General features: G+C 48.7%; 2 protein-coding genes across 27 annotated transcripts in view; both read left to right on the forward strand.

The window, feature by feature from the left end:
- TACC2 (transforming acidic coiled-coil containing protein 2) overlaps window positions 1-14,696 on the forward strand; it is a 213,132-nt gene extending 198,436 nt beyond the window's left edge. For all 25 annotated transcript variants that reach the window (XM_036898706.2, XM_036898710.2, XM_057506401.1 and 22 more), the window contains 7 exons: window positions 1,462-1,605; window positions 2,072-2,148; window positions 3,476-3,519; window positions 9,188-9,348; window positions 9,537-9,643; window positions 10,003-10,123; window positions 14,157-14,696. In XM_036898706.2, coding sequence (XP_036754601.2) covers window positions 1,462-1,605; window positions 2,072-2,148; window positions 3,476-3,519; window positions 9,188-9,348; window positions 9,537-9,643; window positions 10,003-10,123; window positions 14,157-14,222 — 720 coding nt within the window. In that variant the 3' untranslated portion in view covers window positions 14,223-14,696. The remainder of the gene's footprint in view (window positions 1-1,461; window positions 1,606-2,071; window positions 2,149-3,475; window positions 3,520-9,187; window positions 9,349-9,536; window positions 9,644-10,002; window positions 10,124-14,156) is intronic.
- Window positions 14,697-18,226: 3,530 nt separating this feature from the next.
- The window catches only part of BTBD16 (BTB domain containing 16), a 45,493-nt gene continuing 42,876 nt past the window's right edge, over window positions 18,227-20,843 (forward strand). The window contains exons 1-2 of one of the 2 annotated variants that reach the window (XM_036898983.2): window positions 18,227-19,057; window positions 19,475-19,531. In XM_036898983.2, coding sequence (XP_036754878.1) covers window positions 19,523-19,531 — 9 coding nt within the window. In that variant the 5' untranslated portion in view covers window positions 18,227-19,057; window positions 19,475-19,522. The remainder of the gene's footprint in view (window positions 19,058-19,474; window positions 19,532-20,843) is intronic. The other variant, XM_036898982.2, reaches the window with a different exon arrangement.

Raw genomic sequence — 20,843 nt, forward strand, 5'->3', positions numbered from 1 at the left:
AAAAGATCTCGGCAGCCCACCTAACGTGTGAACATATGTCTGGGGTCTGGTTGGACAGGGCGTGCGGTCTCCTCTCTAACCAGCAGTAGTCATTCGGGTCCCAGCTCCAAGGCAGAAGCCCAAGCAACAGATGCTCACTTCTGGGACACCCGAAACTGTTTCGGTCACCATGCATGTGGACAACTAACGTGCCCTAACTTGGTAATCTCCAGTCCTATCCATTAAACTTCCACCTGTTTTCCCAGCTGTCCCAAAGTCCATTTTCTTTGTTGCTATAATAGGATCCTATGATTGAAGAGAGAAATTCTGCTCACGCAAACTCCAGGGGCACCCTCCCCAGTGACTGTTGGTTCTTCAATCTTACCTGCTTCCCTTGACAAGACGAGTCCTCGTTCTTTCCCCAAATCTCTCTTTCTACTACCCTCAGTTTTGGGTTCACCATGCTCTCTCCTCTCATAAATTTCCCAAGGAGGAAGCAGTCACACTCTGACTGTTAGACCCCATTACCTCTCAACAGAGAGGACTCTAGTAACGAGGGGGAGGCTTGCCTGGCAACCACTACAGTGCCAGGAGGTGAATGAATAGGACTGAGAGTATGATTTTTTTTACCGTATTTTGCAGTAGAACTAGACTGACCACCCTGCCACGCTGGTTGACGATGCTGCTAACACCGCATTTCAAGTGTGTTGGAAATTGCTGAGCACTTTGTGCAAAGGAGAAAGAGAAACCATGGGCCTCTCCTCCCTCCCAAGAGGCTAGTGACTGTCCTCTACAGTCACACCACTGTCTGGGTGGGGGGAGCTTGGGATCGTACCATTTGTTGAGGGTCTTATCAGCAAATGCGAATATTGTCATTGATCTGATTTCCCTTTTCCCACTGATGTAACAGACTTCTCGGCATCTGGAAACTAGCTTGTTGAAGGTGACGTTGGTTGACCACTGCTGTTGGCCTTAAGCTTTGTGTGAATCATAGCCTTTCAAATAGAGCTAAACAAATGCTCCCCAAATTGAAATGTGGACAATCTTACAAAAATGACCAAATCTGTGGTTTTTCAAAACTAGTCAAATGGAGACTAGAATGCAACATCATTTACCATCAGGCTTTTATTTTGTTAGAGGAGCCTGTTGGAAATGACCTTGGTCCTTAGGCGCGGTGTCTAAATGCCTCGCATCTGATAAATGGCAGTGATAAGCAGGCAGCAGACACGCTCGACTCCAAGGGCTGGGAGTTGGGGAGGCCTTTGCCATTAGTGCCTTTGTCTGCCTGTACAGGTGCAAAATGATAGATTGCCATAGATCAGATCCAGCATTTCCCCATTCATTAGTCTTAGCATTTTCTCATACTTTTGATGTTCTTTGTCCCAAAATCATACAACTGACTCATTCATGAGACAGTGAGTGCAAACTTCTTTATTATATGATGGATAACTTTTTTTTTTTTAATTAAAAACCATTCCACAGAGAGAAGCTGCTCACCCAACAGATGTCTCCATTTCCAAAACAGCCTTGTACTCCCGCATCGGGACTGCCGAGGTGGAGACACCCGCAGGCCTTCTGTTCCAGCAGCCCGACTTGGACGCCACACTCCAGATGGCCAGAGCAGAGGTATTGTGAAGGGTGTGTGCCTCAGAGAAGGCCAGCTCTGGTCACCTTGGGAAAAGCTCTGGTTTCTGTCCCATGTAAATCAACATATTTATACATACTCCATCCACAAAGCCAGCATCTTTGGACATAGGCTTTCTCCTCTGACGCTGCTGTGGACAAAGATGGGTGGCAAATCACGCATTTTGATTGTCCTAGACCCCATTGTTTAATGAGCGTTTACAACCTTGTTTGATTTATAACAAAAAGCATACACCTTGTAGATGCTCCCCAGCAGGCATTGTGAAGGTCTGATGTCTGGCTTACTTACGTCTCCTGCCTGGGGAAAGTCTGTGGTTACATTTACTATTTGGTGTAGGAAGTTTTAATTCTGCATTTATTCAATGTCACCTTGTCTTGGTCTGTGAACTGCTCAGATCTGGATTCACTCATTTGGAGCTAACCTTTCTCTTCCTCTCTGTGATACTAGATCATAACCAAGGAGAGGGAGGTCTCGGAGTGGAAGGATAAATATGAAGAAAGCAGGCGGGAAGTGATGGAAATGAGGTCAGTTGTGACACTGGGCATCCTGGTGCCCGGGGGCGCTGCCCTGTGGTTTGATGACAGCTGGAGCTAGTGTGGCCCACGAACACCGTCTGCTATTGAAGTTATCCTTTCTTTATGACACAAGGCTTGCATTGCCTAGAAGTAGTTTTAGTATGTTACTGTGATTAAAATATCATATGCATGAGGTAAGTAATACAATCAAATAAATACATGGACAATGAAAAATCTCCTTCCCACTCATCTTCTGGTTCCGACCCCTCAGGTAATTACTAGGCACCCTTTCTGACCACATATGTGTGAATGTTTATCTATATAGATTCCTTTTTTTCTTTAAAAGCAGAGACTGGAAATGTACATTGTCCTCTACTCTTTTTTAACTTAGCCTGTCTTGGACTGTTGGGCAGATTTTTACCTATCTTGACTGTATTGTTTTAACAGCCATTTAATAGTCCTTATATGGTTCTTACATAATTCATCCCCAGTGTCAACAGACGAACATTTAGCTCGTCTCCCAAAGTGGTTCCTTGGCCTTAAAGGAGCTTCTACTCATGTACTGTGTTGCTAGATATAGTATGAGGAGTTTTGGATGAAGATTCAGATCACACGTTTAGGATTTCTAAGGAGAAATTAGGCAGCGTTCCTGGAAGAGAGAGCATTTGAATTGCACTTTGAGAAACAAATAGATTGTGGAGGTGGATAGAGAGGGGAAGTGACCCCTCTCTATCATGGTCAAGATCATGGACGTCAGAAAGCCCAAAGCAAACAAAAAATCCTTTGTTCTTATTGAACTGCTGTGTTCCCACTGTATAACTGCTGTTACTAAAGGAAACCTCTTTATTAAACTGGTATAAGACTTTATGAATCCATATGGATGAGATCAACAACAAAACTCTTGGAATTGAAACTGCAGGTTAAAGTGGTGAGGGTGAAGGATTTATGGCTTCCAATATGCAGTGTTTGGCAAGCTGGTGTATGAGGAGGTAAGACTGGTGAGCGCCATCAGGCCCAGGTTGAGGAAGACTCTGATTTGGATGTTCACCAAACAGGTGAACATTTGGCCTTATTTTTTTCTTTGTGGGTAGTGTGGATACATCTGCACGAAGGGTAGTGGTGTGTTCAGAGTCACACACTAGGAAAATGGACCTATTTGGGTGTGCAAGGAGAGGGTTGAAGTAGGAGGACATCTTAGAAGTGTGAGCCAATTTTGACAAGTAAGACTGCCCCTCTTGTACTTTGGTCTTGCTGTCAGTGGCCAGCACACAGGCCCTTGTGAAATTAAACAGTGCTCTGTTGTCATGGCTCCAACCTGTTTTCACTTCTCTTGCAGGAAAATAGTGGCCGAGTATGAGAAGACCATCGCTCAGATGATAGGTGGGTGTTCTGATGAACGGGGGTGCATGCCTGCCCTGAGGTTTCTGAACTCTGGGGAGGCCTTTGAAGATAAGAGACTCAGGGCTTGAGCCTCTTAGGTGCCTCTTAGAACATGAAGTCCTCCAGGGAGGGACCAGAGCATCCCAGAGTGTGGCTTTTCCCCTGGGCAGTGAGTCTGAGGACTCCTGGGAACATCCCTTAGCATTATTCCTGCCCGTGGGAAGCTGTGGTGGTCACACTAGTGGCCACCATTTGACTCGGCCAGGGCTTCCTGCTTCATGCAGAAAGATGTAGGTCGGTTCCTGGGACATTTGGGGGGTTTCCTGCTTATGAGAGAGACTAAGACTCAAATCCCTAAACCCAAATTTAGTTTAGACTCCAGTGTCAAAATGCCCCGCTCAGTCGCCTTTACACAGGGGTCTAGGGTAAGAGCACAGCGCGTCCGCATGGGGGGGGCGTGCAGTCAGTCCAGCCGCCCACCCATCGCCTCCTGTGACCCTGTTAACTAGTCACAGCACTCCTCGTGGAAGTTGGACACTGCCTCAGAATCCATCTGAACGCAGCAGCCCCAGCAGCCAGAACTGCGAGATTGCTTCAGCCTCAAGTTATAAGTTTTACTCACCTGGGTCTTTTGTTTTGTTTTGAATAATGAAAAAAGATCTTGCAGAAGCTCCACACCCAAATTTTTTGCAGTAATGATCAATATGGTATCATGTACCATTTGTAATGATTCAAAAATGGTATTATAACTCAGTGATGCAGGGGAGGAGGGAAGTAGATTTTTTGTTTACCTATCTATTTATTTATGGGCTTAGGTCCATGATAACAATTTTTTAAAACTCTCCTACTTCTAAGGACACACAGAGTAAAAACCCCAGCTGGCTCACTGCAGACCGAGTTTCTGTGTCCAGGCTTGACGGGGTGTTAGTAGATGACCCCCTTCCTCTCAAACATCCGGATTTGAGCCACACCTCACTTCTAGTTTGTCGCAAGATAAATGTGAGAGCGGCCTTGGGGATGGCGAAGAGGCCAACACTTGGGTGCTTTTGTTTCAGAGGAGCTTTAATTTGGACTTATTATCATAAAAGTCATTTCTTCCAGAGCTCAGGGGGAGCCTGTCTGGGTGTTTCTAAGAATCAGCCTCATGGTGTATGTTTTCTATCAAGTGAAACCTCTTTATTAAACTGGTATGAGAATTTATGAATCCATATGGATGAGATAAAAAACAAAAACTCTTAGAATTGAAGCTGCTGGTAAAAGTGGTCAGGGCGAAGGATTTATGGCTTCTAATATACAGTGTTTGGCAAGCTGGACACAACCTTGACCTCCTGGAGTCTAGGGGTGTGAAGACGTCACTCAGACGGACTGTGGTTCATCTGGAAACACCCTTCTGCATCTCAGAGTCATACATTTTTATTTTTGTTCTTGGTGATGAAGGTTCAGCCATTGGTAAATTGGGGGTTAAAGGGCATGAGCTGCCCAGAGCTGTCTTTGCTCAGCCAGCAGTCACATAAGCAGGCCGTCCCTCCTGTAAACGGAAAGTGGCAATCTGTCTGGTTCCATAAGTGGCCTGTCCTTCTGGTGACAGGAAGGTTATTCAACATCTCTCAGACGTTCCTCGTAGCATATTTGCAGGTGAGCATCATTAGAACAGCATTTTCAAGTCTAGACAATCTGAGGAGTGTGTGGACCCCTGACTCCAGGGATTCTGGCCACACATATCCCCTGCGCTCCCCCCAGGAGACCTGGTATGTTTGGCCTGAGGGTCCCTCTTCAAGCTGGGAACTCACCCCTTTTGAGCATTTTCCTGTTTGTGGTGGTTCGTGGCTCCATGAAACCCCTGTAGCGGCCCTGGCTGGAAGCAGCACTGCCACTAGGGGTGTGGCCACCATGTGTCCATTCCTCGGTGCCCATCCTCACCCATCCACAGTGCTTTGCGTCACCCACTTTCCAGAGCTGTCATCAGAAAGGTGGCCTGTCTGCGGTTGTCATCCGTCAGTCACAACCGCAGGGCACGGATGGGAGCCGCCATCACTTTGAGGTCCCTGTGCCCCCCCAGAAGGCAGGGTGGGGCTGTGGCCCTGCTGGGACTCTCTAGTTGTGGGCTGGCCCTGCCTTCTTTCTGGGCAGGCCGTGAGTCTCCTATGGGAAACACACCCACATGTCTCATCTGGGTTCCACATTTTTCTTCTCATTTCCACTCACCTCACCAGCATCCCCAGTGGAAAGGAAAACTCAGGCCCAGAGAGCTTGGCAGTTCAGGGCCAGAGTGAGCGTAACAGCGTTTGAAAGTTAAAAACCAGTTCCCACTGGATGCACACGGATGCTGCCCGGCTCCATCCTAGCTCTGGGGCTTCGGTTTAACCTCCACCAATGTGCCACTCCCATGTGACATCAGTCCTGCCATCATTGTCCATGCTCGTCACATGTCACTAAAGAGATGTTTTATTAAGTTCAGATATTGAATATTTAGAATTCAGAACACAAGGAGACTCATGCGCTTTCTGCTTTCTGGGTTATTGCAATGGATTTTTTTTGCTTTCCTAACAACTGCCCTGATGATCTGTTCTGCTTCCATTTTCTGTTGCTTCTTGCCCTTTGCTTGCAAAACAAACAGGCAAGCCTGGTAAGTAAACGCTTTTCACCTAATTTGACACCTGCCCGTTGCAACCCTTGTTTGTTGTTCTGTTGTTACTTTTGCTTTTGTGTATGTCTTGCATTCCCCCACGTGGTTTAGTAATGTTTTATCCAGCAAAGCCAAAAAAATCTCCAGGGGCATTGTTTTGTTGTTGAGTCCAGAGTCTCTTGGGTTGGGGGCTGATTTCCAGATTTGAAGAACCTTAGCTGCATTTGTAATTTACCAAAAGATTGGTGAAGCATTCTCACCCCCCTCAGTCTCCCGGGAACTGAGAAATTCTATTTTTACAAGGGTTATTATATATGGGGAGGAAAGGAAACCTGAGGCAGGCTAAGTCTCAGATCCAGGAAATCAGATGGGCTCTGTTTGATAAATGGCTCCCTTACAAGCCAAGTGAGTGTACATGGCCTCAGAACAGCCTGGAATGTGCATTGTACAACATGCTAAGGACAGAGGAAGCAGCTAAGATTCAAAGAATAAAAGCAAATATGTGATTACTGGTGAAACTTTGAATTGCCCTTTCTTTTAGGAGCCTAGGTGTAGCAGGCAGGTTGCTGGCGGCTCTGTTCTCGCTGTTTGTTAAAAGGCTCCCCTTCACGAGCCACTGCGTGCAGCATCACACCAGTTGGGGGTACAGGAGGTGCTGTTGATAACGCATCACTGACACTGGGCTCCTGCTGTGTGTCAAGTGTCAAGGGCTTTATATACATTCTCCCATTCAATCTTCCCCCAAGTGCCATGAGATAAATACCGTGATCCCATCTTTCAGGTGAGGAGGCAGTGACTCAGGTTAAAAACCCTGCCCACCATCACAGAGCTGTGATTTGTCTGAGCCAGGACTGGAATCTGGGCTGTCAGATCCTAGTGCCTGGGCTCCGCCCCTCTGCCCTGGTAGCAGGTCTGAGAGGCAGGGTCGGAGGAACATCAGGCATCTGCTGGGCCTGTGGTTCTCCATGCGTGGTTCCTGGACTAGCAGCCTCACGCACGCCACTGGGGAACTTGAAAGCAACGGATGCAGATTCTTGGCCCCACCCCAGACCTGAATCAAGCTCCCTGGGTGGGGTGCAGGCATCTGCGTTCGAATGGGCCCCCCACTAACTCAGATGCAGGCTCCTGTGTTGACCCCTTCCCATTGGAGAGGAAGCCCTGAGACCTGAGTCAGGACTTTTGAGCAAGTTTCTGTCAGGGCTGGAGCTGAAACCTGGGATGTGGCCCTGCTGTTCGGGCTCTTCCCTGCACACCACTCGGCAGGAATACGCCTGCTTCAGGCTTCAGACACAGAAACATGCCAATCTCTCAGGGAGCCAAGGGAAAGGGCCCAAAAGAGCATCTCTCTGCTTTTAAGGGTGTGGGGGCCTTTCAGGTGTGGGTTTGGGTCTTGCTCTGTTACCAGGCTTCACTTGTTCATTCGTTGCCTGGATGTGTGTTGAGGCATCCTGTGAATCAGGCACGTCCTAGACCCTGGAAGAGACCCAAGGTCCTGCCCTCACGGGGCAGCTGCTCTGGGAGGACGGACAGCCCCGAGACATACTGTGCACACACACATGGCAGTAAGGACAAGAACTGGCCACCAGGGAGAGAATAAAGGACTAGCCAGGGGGAGGAGGAGGCTCCCACAGGTGCTCAGGTACTGTGCCTCCAGGCAATGGCTGGGACCAGAGACCAGGGTGAGTGAGGGGGAACCATGGGGAGCTCTGGGGCCTGCGATCTCGGCAGAGGCCCTCAGGGCAGAGGACCCAGCAGTACTGAGCTCTGGGCAGGACTGGCCATGGAGCTGGGTGGAGGCCATTGTGCCAGAGCTGGGTGAGCAGCGGCAAGGGGCAGAGCAAGCCGGGAAGGAGTTTGGATTTTATTCCCAGTGCCGAGGGAGGCCACAGAGGCTGTGAGTGGGGGATGAGGTGACCCCATTTGGACTTTAGGGAGCTCAGTGTGGCTGCTGAGTGCTGGCTGAGGAGCATAAAATGAATAGAACAGTGAGGATGGCACCTGACCTGTGGAAGAGCCCAGTATGGGCGGGCTGCTGTTACTACGGCTGTCATCATTTCCAGTTGCAATCCAACCTGTGGCAGCCAGCCCTGGAGGCAGTCCTGGGCAGTGGGCAGCCCCCTCCCTGTGACCTGGGACCGACAGAAGGACTCGTCTATAGAGCTCCTTCCCCTGGGAGCTCTGAGCAGGGCTTCTCCCTTCCCAATCTCTGCTGTGCCTGATGTTCTGGACAAACCAGAACAAGTGGTTCATTGCCCACCTGGACCAGTGATGATCAGCCATAGAGTGGTCAGAGCAAGTCTTTCCCATAAATAATGAGAAGGTTCTCAATGTTCAGGGTAGAAATATTTGCTTGTGATGGTGCAGAAAGGTGGGGTCAAGGATAGAACAGTCCCTCTGACCAGGATTAGCAACTGAATTGGGCCAGAGTTGAATTCTTTTGTATATAACTGAGAAACTTACTTGGATAGACATAGCTCTATTTTTCTCAGAGTTAAGATACTTGCTGTATCAAAGGAAATGTCTGTTTCTGTGTGAAGCAGAATTTGAGGGTGATGGTTATGTGGGCCTTGGGTTCATGGGGTGTTTTAAGAATGAAGAAATCTTTTCCAGTAACCGTCCGTCTTGATAACGTAGGAAGGAAGGCCCACTCCTCCCAGCCCGGACTCTCACCTTTTAATCTCGCCACATGCATTATTCTGTAGTGATGTTTTCTTTTTTACCTTACGGATCTGTTTGCTGTCAGCAACCAATTAGAATCACTGGGGTCTCCAATGTAGATTTTAAAGGGTTTGCATTGTTGAGGTTAAGAAACAGTGGCTGGCTTCCCTCCCATCTAAAACGGCGCAGTCCTATATCCAAGGTGCCGGGGCTACGGGCCTTTTCCTCCGGAGACAGTCTAGGTGGGCTGGGGGGAGTACGTCTGTCCCAAGTCTGAGATGCCCCGCTGGTTAGGCCAAGTTACATCCGAGGCCTCTGCCGGCCCCTGGGACCAGGCTCAGATTCCATCGGCTCCATGGTTTTGTTCCTTTTCTCTTCTGCCAGAGGATGAACAGAGGGAGAAGTCCGTCTCCCACCAAACGGTCCAGCAGCTGGTCCTGGAGAAGGAGCAAGCCCTGGCCGACCTGAACTCCGTGGAGAAATCTCTGGCTGATCTCTTCAGGAGATATGAGAAGATGAAAGAGGTCCTCGAGGGCTTCCGCAAGGTATGCTTTTTTGTGTTTGGGGCAGAGCAGGAGGCTGGTTGTGTGGGGTGTTCTGGAGGGCTGTCTTCACTGGCTGGGGAGTTGGATTTGGCCATCCCGGGTTATACCTGCATCAGAGGATTCTTGGGGTTCCCAAAACACTCCTCAGCATTTCTTCTGTGGCCACGACCTGTCCTGTGTCATGTCAGAATGAAGAGGTGCTGAAGAAATGTGCCCAGGAGTACCTGTCCCGAGTGAAGAAGGAGGAGCAGAGGTACCAGGCCCTGAAGGTGCACGCGGAGGAGAAGTTGGACAGGTAACATCTCGGGGCAGCCCCCAAGGGTCTCTCAGCAGCCCCTGCCAAGGCAGGCTGGGACCTCCAGTGGCGCCCCTGACATGGGCTTGAGAAGGGCAGATAATCCAAGTGTATTTTTTCAGTACAATCTATGATAAGAGTGAACTCTGTACTAGCATGCATTTTGATGAGTGAAGATGCATGTGGTAATTCACAAGGCACCCACTCAGGATCATGGGATTGGGGGCTGGGGATGGGACTTTTCATGGGCTCCTAGGCTGGGCCCCTGAAACCAGAAGGTTGGGAGGAGGAAGGTGGGAGGTGTCTGTGGGGAAGGGTGGGAATTCCTGGGCATCTCCCCACTCCCCACCGTTCTTCAGGGCCAACGCCGAGATCGCCCAGGTCCGAGGCAAGGCCCAGCAGGAGCAGGCTGCCTACCAGGCCAGCCTGAGGAAGGAGCAGCTGCGAGTGGATGCTCTGGAAAGAACGCTGGAGCAGAAGGTAACAGGCCAAGGGTGGCTGCCTCCAAGTGGCTGAGTAAACGGGTCAGGGCCCCGCGCGCCCTCTGCCGCTCTGGGGACAGAGCCGGCACGATAGTGGCACACCAAAACAAATTCAAGGTCCATGAGCATACCCTGCCCTCCCTCTGGAACATCCAGTTCAATGACACCCCCGAGACTGGCCTCCTTTCTGCCTTTCCTGGGATTGATATTTGCTCAGGTAAACACCTGAAAACACCTGAAAAATGCCATTTTTCATGCCTTTTCAATATTCATTAATTTCTCAGATATTTATTAAGCACCTTCCATGTGCCAGCCATAGGTGTGTTTTGTTGGTGTACTTACTGGTACCTACCAGGCCCCGAGCAGAAACACCCAGCTGAAGCATAAAAGGGGCTGTGTTAGGGTCAGAAGGACCCCCAGATACCCTCTTATTTCTGTGAATGGGGCATCCTCCTGAGATCCCTCAGCTTGTCCCAGGTTTCCTAATTTCCCACCTAGTGCCCAGTTCCCTGTACACACCATCTCTCTGAGTGTGTAAATGAGGAGCCCCTTCTGCCCTGAAGCACCGTATGAGTCTGAATCTGAGTGAGTGTGAATCTGAGTGAGTGTGGGCCAGGCAGGCCCCCTCCCTAAGTGTGTTTGTAGAAGGGGGGTTTCCAGACATGCAATCCAATTCTGGTTGATTGATTGGAACTCAGGATTCCTCTGGATGGTCATCAGATAACCGGGGGCCGAGGGCAGCTTTACCTCTCATGCACTGGGCTTGGATGGGCAGTCATGGGGCAGCAGTCCCCTGTAGGCAGGCGACATCAGCAGTACAGATTGGCTCCCAGATGGCCCCAGACTGGCCCCCTCTGCTATACCTGGTTCCAGTGGGGCTGGCTGTGGTCCTGAGGGGGATCTGGACCAAGCAGTGGACAGGTGTTGCCTACCACTTCACCCTAAATAATGTCAGGGGAAGAGCCCTGGACTCAGGAGACTTGGGTCCTCACCCCGCCCTGCCTTCCATTATGACCTTAGGCAAGCCACGCCCTTCAACTCAGTTTTAGGTTTGTAATGTTGGAGGACTAAACGGAAAGCTCTGGAAGATTCTCTCTAGCCCTGAGAGTTATACGGCTCTAGAAGTTGAATGAAATGCCCTGAGGTCCAAGTCTAGGTGCACCTCAGCCTCCACTTGGCACTGGACCCATGTTATGTGCCTGGTTATCCAGAATTCAAGCAACTAGAAAATCCATGTTTCCACATCATTTTCCTTCTTTACCTTTTCCTCTTGGGATGAAAAAGACAAAATGGCCACCAGACAGTTTCATGTCAGAATTATATTTTTAGAAAAGAAAGAGCCTGGACTGTGCCAAATATGTTCATCTGCCTCTATTTTCCAGGCTCTGATCACTGTTCTTTGCAGTAAACACAGAGACAAGCGATACAGGCAGCACTGAAATGCCAGCATTTGCTCTCAGTCAATATTTATTGAGCATCACCTCAGCTTTAGTGTTGAGTGGGTGTTTGTTTTTCTTCTTTGAATGTTGCTAATCCATGCATAGCATATTCAGTGACTTTTGAAAAATGGAAAAGTCCTTCAAATTAAAGACTGCGTTCCTCAGTCATTTTGAAAATTAAGGCTGTTGTGTACCAAATGCTCCTCGGTGAGAAATGTAGCAAGACGTTTGTTGGAGGTTGTTCCCTCCTTTTTCCTTCAGGGTTTGATGGTGCTTGAGTTGCATTACGGTGTTAGTTAAAATGATCAAGGCAAACAGGAGTCAGGAGAGATGTTTTCAGGGCACCTGGCCTGTTCAGACTACCCCAGTTGAAAAATGAATATGATGCTAAATTTTCTGGCAAACTAAAAGACACGGGAGAAAGCAAGTTAGATCGCACAGTTTTGGCATAACAGAAAAGATACAAACCTATCTGCAAACATAATTTCATCTTAAACTAAAACTCAGGAGGAATGCGTTAATCACACGAGTTCTTCCCTCTATCTGAGTAATATAGAGGGGACAGTCTCTGTTTTAAAGAGATTCAGGAACATGACTCCCTGGGCAGTTCTTATATGAAGGCATTGGGCATTTTCCCCAGTTGGGACTTTGTGAAGGCTGAGCTCTGTGATGGGGCATTTTGCTAGGGGGTGGGTTGATGCTGCCACGATGGAGCTTCGAGAACCTCCAGGAATCGATAGCTAGTGGGTCTGCTCGGGCCTCTCGGCCATCAGCCCTGGACATGATGTCTAATAAGTAAAATAGCAAAGACATATAGGAGCCAGGCCAGGCTGAATTTGCGTTCCAGGTTGACCACATATGACTACCCTAAATAAGCACAATACTTAACCTCTCTGAGCCTCAGTCCCTCACTGAAAAGTGGAGATAATAATGGTTTCCATTAGGGGTCTCCGGTGAGAACTGGGTGAAGCCACAGTGCCTGGGGGAGTTCAGCACGGTGACTGGCTCATCGTAAATGCTCTAGCAAGGTGAAAGGTCCCCACTAGCAGCCCCAGCTGCAGGATTAGTGGTTAGTGCTGCATCTATGCAGAACCCCATCTTCCAGCAGGCATTTCAGCATCTCATCACTGAGCCCCAGAGCCATAAACTCTGGAACGGAGGCGACGGTCCAGGCAGTGCTCTCTCCCAGCAGGGCTGGTCTCAGGGCTGCAGTAGGGACTGAATTTCCCCGATTCTTCCCAAGCACTGACAGGGATAAGTGGCACCAGGAGCCCAACTCAGCAGTGCAGGTCATGTGGCTCTGGGCTGGACCGTGTCTCAGGAGGCTCTGAGGCTTCCAAAGAAGGGCGTCAGTACAGCCTCAGGGACAGGCTTGTGGTTGAGAGTCCCTTTCCATGGGGACCTTGAGGAAGAGCTGACTGCAACATGTACCCAGGATACTGGAAAGGTCTAGCTCCCTGGAGAGGGTCATTCGAGATTGGCTGTTGCACCAGATCAACATCGGGCTCGGCTCCTATCCCATCCAGGAGGGAAGCCACACCCGCCGAGACGGAGGCGTCATGCCACTGGCTCCCCATTCTCGGAGGATGTACAGTGCTGTCAGATCAGTTCCCCTTGGGGCTATGATGGCCTGAGGGATCCCTGAAGCCATCCTTGTATCTGCAGCATGCCTCATTTGGCATCCCTGAATAATGCCAGCAGTCCCCATGCAAGTAAAATTGTTAACCCCTCCTGGTGGCATTTCTCTGAAAAGCTACCAGAGAGCACACCCAGACCATCCTTTTGTGTCTACATCCTTGAGAGGCAAATGAAGGGAAGAGAATCAGCCCTAGTTAAGCCTCTACTATGTGCTGGTCAGTGTGCTGGGGAGCCTTACATCCTGACCTCATCTAATTCTCAGAGACAGAGATGTTAGCCATAATTTAGAGATTAAGAAACCAAGACTCAGAGAGGTTGTATCACTTCCCTAACATCACACAGCTACAGCTGAGGTGACTATTTAGAGTGACTCCAAGTCATTTCTCTCACTGCTTTAGAAAATTTCAGGGGGACCAAGAGGCCTGGAGGACCCCATGTCCCTAAAAAGCCCCAGGACGTTTTTTTGATTGGCTTGATTTCAAACAACCAGGAGATTTCAGCCAGCTCTTTTTTTTTTTGAGAGGGCATCTCTCATATTTATTGATCAAATGGTTGTTAACAACAATAAAATTTGTATAGGGGACTCAATGCACAATCATTAATCAACCCCAAGCCTAATTCTCAACAGTCTCCAATCTTCTGAAGCATAACGAACAAGTTCTTACATGGTGAACAAGTTCTTACATAGTGAATAAGTTCTTACATGGTGAACAGTGCAAGGGCAGTCATCACAGAAACTTTCAGTTTTGATCACGCATCATGAACTATAAACAATCAAGTCAGATATGATTATTCGTTTGATTTTTATACTTGATTTATATGTGAATCCCACATTTCTCCCTTATTATTATTATTATTATTTTTTTAATAAAATGCTAAAGTGGTAGGTAGATGCAAGATAAAGGTAGAAAAAATAATTTAGTTCAGCCAGCTCTTCTTTGTCTTCACTTTCAGAATAAAGAGATAGAAGAGCTCACCAAGATTTGTGATGAACTGATTGCCAAAATGGGGAAAAGCTAACTTTGAACCAAACGTTTGGACTTGACCATTGCGTGCAATATGACCGTCGGCACACTGCTGTCCCTCCCGTTCTGTGGACAGGTTCTGTTCTCACTTTTTCGTATGCACTACTGTATTTCCTTTCTAAATAAGGTTGATTTGATTGTTTGCAGTCCTAAGAAGACTATCAGAATTTGCATTTTCCTAGTATAATTCATAGCAAGTTGACCTCAGAGTTCCTGTATCAGGGAGATTGTCTGATTCTCTAATAAAAGACAAATTGCTGACCTTGCCTTGCCCTTTGTACATGAGTTCCCAGGGTGAGCGGCTTTTGATTGAATATAAACATGGACAGCTTGCACAGGGACTCTTGCCTTAAGGAGGGTAAACTTGATCTGCATTTGCTGATTTGTTTAAAAAAGAAAAAAAAAAAAGAAAATGCATGTTTCAAATAAAATTCTCTATTGTAAATAAATTTTTTTTCTTTGGATCTTGGCAATAAGTGTGGCTATGATTTATTTTCTGGGAAGGGTTGAGTCTTTTCTCGCCTTTGTTAAAGCATATCAGATTTGGCCTCTCACCTGCTCTGTCTGGGCTCATTTCTTTGTCCAGAGATTTAAATAACATTTCCTTCATTCTCATGACTGTGTTCGTAAGATGACCCTAATGAGAAATATTGACTTGCTACTTAAACGATTATGTGGTGTACTGAATTAGCTCAGATTTTGTTTTTATGAAGTCTCTGACTTTAGGGGATGAAATTTCTTTCCCTTTATGGGCTCAAGGAGGTAGCAGGCTCCCACTCTTCCTGTCCAGTCTCTTCATGTGTGAAGATCAACCTCAAAAGATTGTCCATTCCCTCTAAAGGACAAGGAAGGGGCCAGCGATTATGGTGGGAGGCAGGTAATTAGGCCACTTTGGAGATTAAACCAGGGGTGTGCCAGGCATGAGGTTCTGTAATTGCTCCTGACTTTCTTAGGGAGATTGAAGGGTGAAAAATGATCATTTCACCCACCAGATTGAAGGGTGGGTGTTTGGGGGAATGAGAGGGTGGGGAGTGGTCTTAGTTTCCCAGGACTGCCGTAACAAATCACTGCAAACCTAGCAGCTCCCACAGTTCTGGAGGCCCAGAGCGCAAAACCGAAGTGTCAACCGGGCTGGTTCCCTCTGCAGGCTCTGAGAGGGATTGAAATCTTGAGCTAACGTGTTTTTTTTTTCAGCCTAGCATTTCCTTGGAGCTCTCAAGTTAAAGTTGGCTTTATTGAGCTACTAAGATTACCTTGTGAAGACAGAGAGTGGGTGGGTGGGGGAGGGGGTACAAAAAGAGGGAGGTGGTCACTGATGTGGGGGGTGTGCCATGCCACACAAGGCCACATGGGCAACCCCAGGGTTGGTCAGGAGGTAGAGGGAGCGAGGGGAAAATGTGCACGAGTCCTTATTGGGGTTCCTGAAGGAAGGAATGGGTGAGGCAGGGGAAGCAGGCTTAAGATTGGCTAGTTTGAGTCATTTCAGAGGTTCTGGGGCACTGAGGCTCTCTCGGGTTATCTGGTCCCTGGCGCTGGGGTGATTAAGGCAGGGGAACAGTGGCCCTGAGTCTGAGAACCCAGTAAAGGAGGCGGAGGGGATATGGGCTCTGGATTAGTTGGTTTGCAAGTGAAAGGCTCGCTCACAGACAAGTCCTTTGCTGTCTGGGAACTGGCCAGCCCTGGGAGGGAAGGCCCCTCCAGAGTCAACAAGACCAGAGGATAGCAGAGCGTCAGAATAAGAAGGCACACTAATGTGGTCAGTCGCCCCTCCTCCGAGTTCCTGCAGCTCCCTGAGCTGACCCCTGCCTTGTCCATAGCCCTGTATGCTGTGATCCTCACAGGGGCATTTTTAAGGGCCACTCAACATATGCCTTTTTAAAAATAGTTATGTAGTTAGTTTAAGGAATAAGAGAGATAGACCAGCATACCCATAGTTATTTCACTGATCAAATAATTTAACGAAAATGTCTAAGTAACTTAATGTCCCAGTTGATGTGAGGATATGGAGTTGCAAATGCAGTGCTCACCCCTCACTTTGCTCCCATTTTACCCCCCAACCCTGAGCACAGACTTGACACCCATACTTTACCTAAATGAGTGAATGAGCAAGCCCTGGGCCAGTGCAGTTGTCACCAACCACCCCCCTCCCCAGTCCTGGCTGCACAGACTTGGAAGTCTGGGAATAATAGGATCAGCGTGGATGCAGCTAAGGGGTCATTTTGTCTGAACTTTGTTTTGCAGATGAGGAAAACTAGAAGCCCAGAGCCAGGGAGAAGACTTTCCCAAGGTCATACAGCAAGTTAGTGACCAGTGTCTGACCTAGGCCAGCACTACTTCCTTATCACAGAGAGCCCCCCACCCCTGGCCAGATAGGACTCAGTTCAAGGGCAGTGCCCTCCCTTTGTTTCTGCTTAGTGCAAGCCCCACCTGCCTGTCTTCCTTCTCATGCACTGCCTTAGCCAGAAGGTTGGTCTACACACGCGATCCGCCCAGGCAGCAGGCTGGACCTGGGTGCACAGACAGCCCCTCCCCGCCCCCCACCTTGGGAGCCAGCTGATCCTATCTAAGGACCGCAGGAGGCTCCCTGTGCACATACAGTGTCCTGGGCCCTGACTTTCGGAATGAGCACCCTTAGCGACTGCACTTGAGCTCTGAGGCCTGCATACTGCAAACCACCAGTTCTCAGGCACTCTGGGTCTACTTTCCACCAAGGGAAGTTAAGGTGATGTCTGCGGTTGGGACCAGAACCAGGGTCAAGATTGGGTGTTCTTTCCCGTGTACCCCGCCACCTCTGCATCTGGGTGGCTGGATGGAGCAGGCTAAAATAGACTCTCTGGGAAGGTGGAGAGCTCCCCATCCCTGGGGTGTTGAAGAAGATGGACCTCCCACTGGAATTCCCCATTAACTGTGGCATGGGAGCTGCACTCAACGAGGTTTGGTGTCTGAGCCACCAAAGGCCTTTGCTCCTGGGATTTCTGGCTTGTTTGGGCCTCTCAGTCCCGGTTAGTGCACAGTGGGCACCACCAGGATAGGGCCTGCAGAGAAATGTGGGGGCGATTTCCATGTATGAAAATGTATTTCCATCATTTGTCCAAATGATGTTAGTTAATAGCCCACCTCCCAGAGCTCTGTGAGAGATGTACATGCAGAGGGCTTTGGGTGTGGGCTAAAGGCCCTGGACCCCTGAGCTCAGACTCCTTAGGTAGTGGTGGGCCCAGCCAAGGCTAGGGGTCCAGCTTAGTGACACTAGGGAGTGTGGCACCATGGGACGCTTCCCCAGAGTGGCTACTAGAGAGCACCCAGGGGCCTGCTCTCAGCTGAGCCCCAGATGCGGTCCCAGGAAGGCATTCCAGGCTGGCCCACAATGGACGAGGTGGTTCAGCACAATGTATTTCAAACTCTCTAACTGAGACCTTATATGGGGGCCTATTCCAGGGACAGGTGGCTGGGAAAAGCTTGGGGGGAAAGGAGGGAGCGGCCCAGAGAGAGTGAATCTGTCCATTTGTGCACGGTTATCTGCTGACTTGGGACCATGACCCACACAGAAACAGACATACACGCACATGCACGAACGTGTATACACACACACACACACATGGAGTGCAAAGGCTGATTGGGGATAGAGACAGGTACATCTAATTATCCAAGTCAAGGAATGTTTTTTGAGCACTTCCTAAAGGCCAAGCTTGGTTGTGGGGATGGAGGAGTGTGTAAGCCACCCTAGAACGCCCCACAGTGGCCATCTACTCTGCAGAGCAGGATGTGGGTGTCAGGAGAAGTAGAATCAGAGACCTGAGGATTTTTGGAGTGTTTTATAGTTTCTAGAACACAGATGCAATAGGCTGGGTAGCTACTTTCCTGCTGCGCTTGATCGTTTACATGGCTCAGGAGAGGCTGTTGAGGAAGGCCCTTGAGGAAGCCGGTCCCAGGTGTTAGGAGCTGCTCTGGCTCCAGGCCACCAGTACTGTAGCTGGGATTTCTGTGAGCCCTGGGGCGGGGGTCCAAGATTCCCAGGCGGGATGGAGGCAGCCTCCGGCCTCTCCACCACCTAGTTGAGGACACAGCTTCTGCAGATCAGGTCACTGAGGACCCTGCAAGACTGGTCCCAAGATCGAAGGCTCTTGGCCCTGTCCCTGACTTTTAGGCAGTTTAGTTCCCCGAGAGAGCAGATTAAATCATCTACCAACAAAATAAATCATCAGGCATAGCTTTTATTAATGTAAAACTCTACAGTTTTTTTTTTTTTTTTTGCCAAAACGTTTCTGAACACTAGCGCTGGAAATAGAGCCCCCCAGAATGCCAAAGCTAGGAGACAAATGCCAAAGCTTCTAGTCTGCTCTTCTCATTTTACAGATGAAGTCTGAGGATTTGGGGGTTGATTCTCGAGGAGGCCCTTTTAGAATTCTTCCGGGTCATCTCAGGTGCTGTAAGGAAACCTGGTGCTCGGCGGAAACAGGAATGCCAGCCTCAGCCAGGGAGGGAGGCTGAGGAGGAAGTGTGCAGCATCTGGGTTCTCTGTGAGATGCGCCCGGCGGTGTGCCCCCAGCTGTGCTGGAAGAGGCCTGGAACAGGAAGTGCTCAGAACCTTCTCTGATGTTGCCACGGTGCCCATATCCCGGGAAACCAAAGGCAAGCTCCCCGGACAAAGCACCTTGGCCCAGAAGAAGAAAAGGGTGAGCCCCAAATGTCATAAATACGCTCAGGATTGAGACTCAGAAGGTGAACAGCCCCCAGCGATCCTGTAATTCAGAGACAGATGCAACCTGGGTGCCTCCATTCGAGAAGCTTCCCTTGTAGACGCACCCGTGGTGGATGAGGAGCTTCAGAACAGTAAGTATGGCTGGAACTTTTCAGCCACGGCAGAGACAAAGAGGCCATTTTCGGGGGCTCCAGGCTGGGAGGCAGGAGGCATGGGAGCCCAGGCACCATCACCAGCAGCCAATTGAATCATCAGCCTACTTGCAGCCCTCCTTTGTTTCTTATCCGTTGGGGGTGAAGAATCATGGGTTATCTCTGTTTTGCTTTATCTGAGCCACATTTCCAGCACAATCACAGAGAATTGTCAGTCCACTACTGTGCTTTAGAAAAAATACTCTCATGATTTAATAAATAACCTATATTCAAGCTTACTCGTTATTACTTTTGCAGCAAAATACAGATCCTTTACATCAATCTCCTATTTTGAAGAGACCTTTTGGAACTGTTTGGAAAATGTGAATGTGACCATTTTTTTTTTTGCCTTTCCAGGTGCTCTTTCCCCCGCCCTGTGCATGATCACCAGTATCGTTCACGAAGATGAATCCGGTAAGTAAACTGGTTTTGCAAGAGGGTGTGTAGTACACCTGCTGAGAGTTGTATGGGGAGGTTTCCACAAGGGCACGGGTCCTGCACCACTGAGCACCTCAGACCTTCCTGGGGGACTTTGCTGGCAGAGCAGCCGTGCCTTCTGGGCTGACCGTGTCTCCCACTTCATGCAGGATTACCTCTAGATTCACATTCTGCAGCTTTCAATTACCTGGCACTATACTAAAGCATATTTCCCAATCTTTATTCCATTTATCATGTTAACATCATCACTACCTTCACCATCATTCTCATTCTCAGTGTCAATCCCATGGGAACCAAGAGGCTCAAAAGGTTAAATGACTTGCTCAAGGTCACAACTAGTTAATAGTGATAACAAGATTTGAACTCAGGTCTTTCAATCCATGGCTCCTGGTTTCCCCAGTATCCTGCTGGTGCCTGGCTTGGCTTAGGATCAGTTGAACCCATTCCTACGGGACCATCACGGTGCACTTTTCCTGGCTGGGTTCCTTGACCCAAGCCATCTGAGGTTCACATCCATGCTGGGTACTCTACTGTTCCCTTACAGAAATTGCTGAAGCCCTGATACCTCAAGAAAATGTTTAAGCAAAAGTCCCTTCCCAATGACCTAGCTGTTCCATTCCTGGGTATATACCCAAAATAATTGACAATAGGTGTTCAAACAGAAACTTTTACATGCATGTTCACAGCAGCATTATTCACAGCTCAAGTGCCCGTCAGCTAATGAATGGATAAACAAAATGTGGTCTAGCCATACAATGGAATATTACTCAGCCATAAAAAGAAATGAAGTCCTGCTGCATGCTGCACCATGGATGAACTTGAAAACATTATGCTGAGTGAAATAAGCCAGACACAAAAGCCCACATACTGTATGATTCCATTTACTCAAAATTTCCAGAATAGCAAATCCATAGAGGCAGAAGGCCCATTAATGGTTGCCAGGAACTGGGGGAGGGGGAATTGGGAGTGACAGTGGGTACAAGGTAGCCTTTTGGGTGATGAAAATGTTGTAAACTAGGTAGCAGTGCTGGTTGTACAACATATGCCACTAAGTAGTAGACTATAAAATGGTGAATTTCATGTCTTGTGAATTTTACCATAATAATAAAAGCCAGTCCCTGCCCAGAATCTGCTCAGTATGGCATCTCTCTGAATCACATGTTAGGATAAGTACTTGCAGAGCAGTTTCCTAAAGCACAGTCCTGTCCCTGTTTGTGGGTTCTTCAGAGCTGCCTGCAAAGGAACAAGTCTTTCTCCCTGACTTTCACCTCTGGCACCTCCTGTCCTA

This window comes from Manis pentadactyla, chromosome 8, assembly GCF_030020395.1.
Source record: "Manis pentadactyla isolate mManPen7 chromosome 8, mManPen7.hap1, whole genome shotgun sequence".
In the NCBI taxonomy this organism is placed as follows: Eukaryota; Metazoa; Chordata; class Mammalia; order Pholidota; family Manidae; genus Manis; species Manis pentadactyla.